The sequence below is a fragment of the Rhagoletis zephyria genome, unplaced genomic scaffold, assembly GCF_001687245.7.
Source record: "Rhagoletis zephyria isolate East Lansing unplaced genomic scaffold, Rhagoletis_zephyria_1.1 Rzeph_scaffold_52692, whole genome shotgun sequence".
Lineage (NCBI taxonomy): Eukaryota > Metazoa > Arthropoda > Insecta > Diptera > Tephritidae > Rhagoletis > Rhagoletis zephyria.
In genome coordinates this window covers 1-1,940 of record NW_016209745.1, presented here as the reverse complement: position 1 = coordinate 1,940, position 1,940 = coordinate 1, and the positions used below count along the sequence as shown (strand labels likewise).

General features: G+C 43.0%; 1 protein-coding gene across 1 annotated transcript; it reads left to right on the top strand.

Annotated features, from left to right (window-relative positions):
- Window positions 1-35: 35 nt before the first annotated feature.
- On the top strand, window positions 36-1,923 carry LOC108355983 (bestrophin homolog 25-like; the record flags this gene model as incomplete). The annotated part of the gene is made up of 4 exons (XM_017607112.1): window positions 36-101; window positions 162-398; window positions 526-937; window positions 1,727-1,923. Coding segments are annotated over exons 1-4 (912 nt in total), but the record flags the coding sequence as incomplete, so codon positions are not given.
- Window positions 1,924-1,940: the final 17 nt, after the last annotated feature.

The following is a 1,940-nucleotide window of genomic DNA, read 5'->3' as shown; positions in this document are numbered from 1 at the left end:
TTCCGCTGTTCACTACTTTGCAATTCTTCTTCTACATGGGCTGGCTAAAGGTGGCCGAGACTCTGATTAATCCCTTTGGAGAGGACGATGATGACTTTGAGGCGAGTAGCTAGAAACTAAATGAATATTTAAGGCTGAGCATGTTTTTATTATCTTCATAGGTCAACTGGATGATTGATAGGAATTTGCAAGTTTCCTATCTCATTGTCGACGAAATGCATCATGAGCATCCCGAGTTGGTGAAGGACCAATACTGGGATGAAATTTTTCCCAACGAACTGCCTTATCAAGGGGATAGCAAGCGTGAAGAGCCACCTGAACAGTCTACTGCAAGACTGGATTTCAGCGCCAACCAGACGACTGCACTCTCACGAGCTGAGTCAAAATATGATGGAGTGGTAAGTAAAACGGACTAAATATTTTTGAATGGGTCATTAAGTCACCTTGGACTACTTTACCATTTTCCTGTTTAGAACACTTTCAGTTTATCACAAAAAAACATAATTATCTTTTTTTTTTTTTTAGACTACCAGTACCCGAATTGCTGACCACGCAACTGCATCATCGTCAATTAGCCGAATAACCGATACCAGTACACGATTTCGTGCTGCCTTGCAAAGGTTTCTTGCGCGTGAACCTAATGAAAAAGACAGCACGCCATCACAACCAGATGCTGAGAAGCAAGCATCAACACAGACTAACGGTTCAGTACATTCTCTAGCCAAATCGCCGACTATAATACGCACTGCTGAGGCATTGCATATTATTGATGAAAAATTAGATGATTTGGATGCAGACAAAACCTTAACCGATCAACCAGACATATCAACAACAAAAGATGTGCGTCAGTTATTTCATGGCGATCATGAAGATACCGTGCTACCTAGTAGTGTGGAAAGCATGCAACATGAGAGTGGTTCGTCCGCGCAAGTGACGTGTAAGTAATAAGAGTACATAATTTTAATTTTGAATTGAGTATGATTGACTTCATCTTTTATCAACTCAGTTTGCCGGCTAAAGGCTAATATAGGGCAAATGAATAATATTTTGCAATGAGGTATATCAGACTTTTTACTGTACAACAAGTGTTGGCGTTGTAACCACCTAAGCGATTTTAATCGCGTTCAACAAAGCACGCCAGTCGCTTCGCTTCTATGCTAACTCCCACCAATTAGAAATACCAAGTGAAGCCAAGTCATTCTCCACTTGGTCTTTCCATCGCAGTAAAGGGCTTTTTATCCTTCTGCTTCCACCTTCGTGTTTCGAGTTGAAGACTTTTATCTCTTTGAATGACATAGCCGCAATCCGTCGCTCTATCTGCTGCGGTATTGCACATCGGCAAAGCGAAAGTCCCGGCAATCTTCCGCAGAATCTCTCAAAAACTCCAAGAGCTGCCTCAAGTAAATATTTCTGCATCTTTTCATGGACGGTAAGTTCTGTGGTACCTTCGCCGCCAAGGCCCCGCTTCGCTTCGTTCAGTGTGAACTCTACCAGCTTTGCTCTGTTCCGTCTTGCTGCGCAGGAGATACATCGTCTTGGCCTCGTTTACCTCCAGACCCATCCGCTTTGCTTTCTTTTCTTACTTGGAATAGGCAAACAGACTTCGTGGTTTTGTTAACGAAATAATTTTGCAAACTATTTTGCACATAACTTTAAACACAACTCACTATGAACAACTACTTAAGTCAATCGCTAGTTAGCCTACGGCTTTCCTTCTCTTTCGTAGTTGAAGAAATTGACGAGGAAGTTGAGGAGGAACAAGAACCGGAGGACGAGTTCCAGCGTTTGCGAGAAGAACGTGAACGTGAACGCTTCGAGAGGCAAAAAATGAAATATGCTCGCGGCATATCGGCAGCTACCAACTTGAACTTAGATGGCGACATGGCAGGCGTTTCGGCTGTACAATCACCCATGGCGCGTGGAGTACCACCCAATGAAGA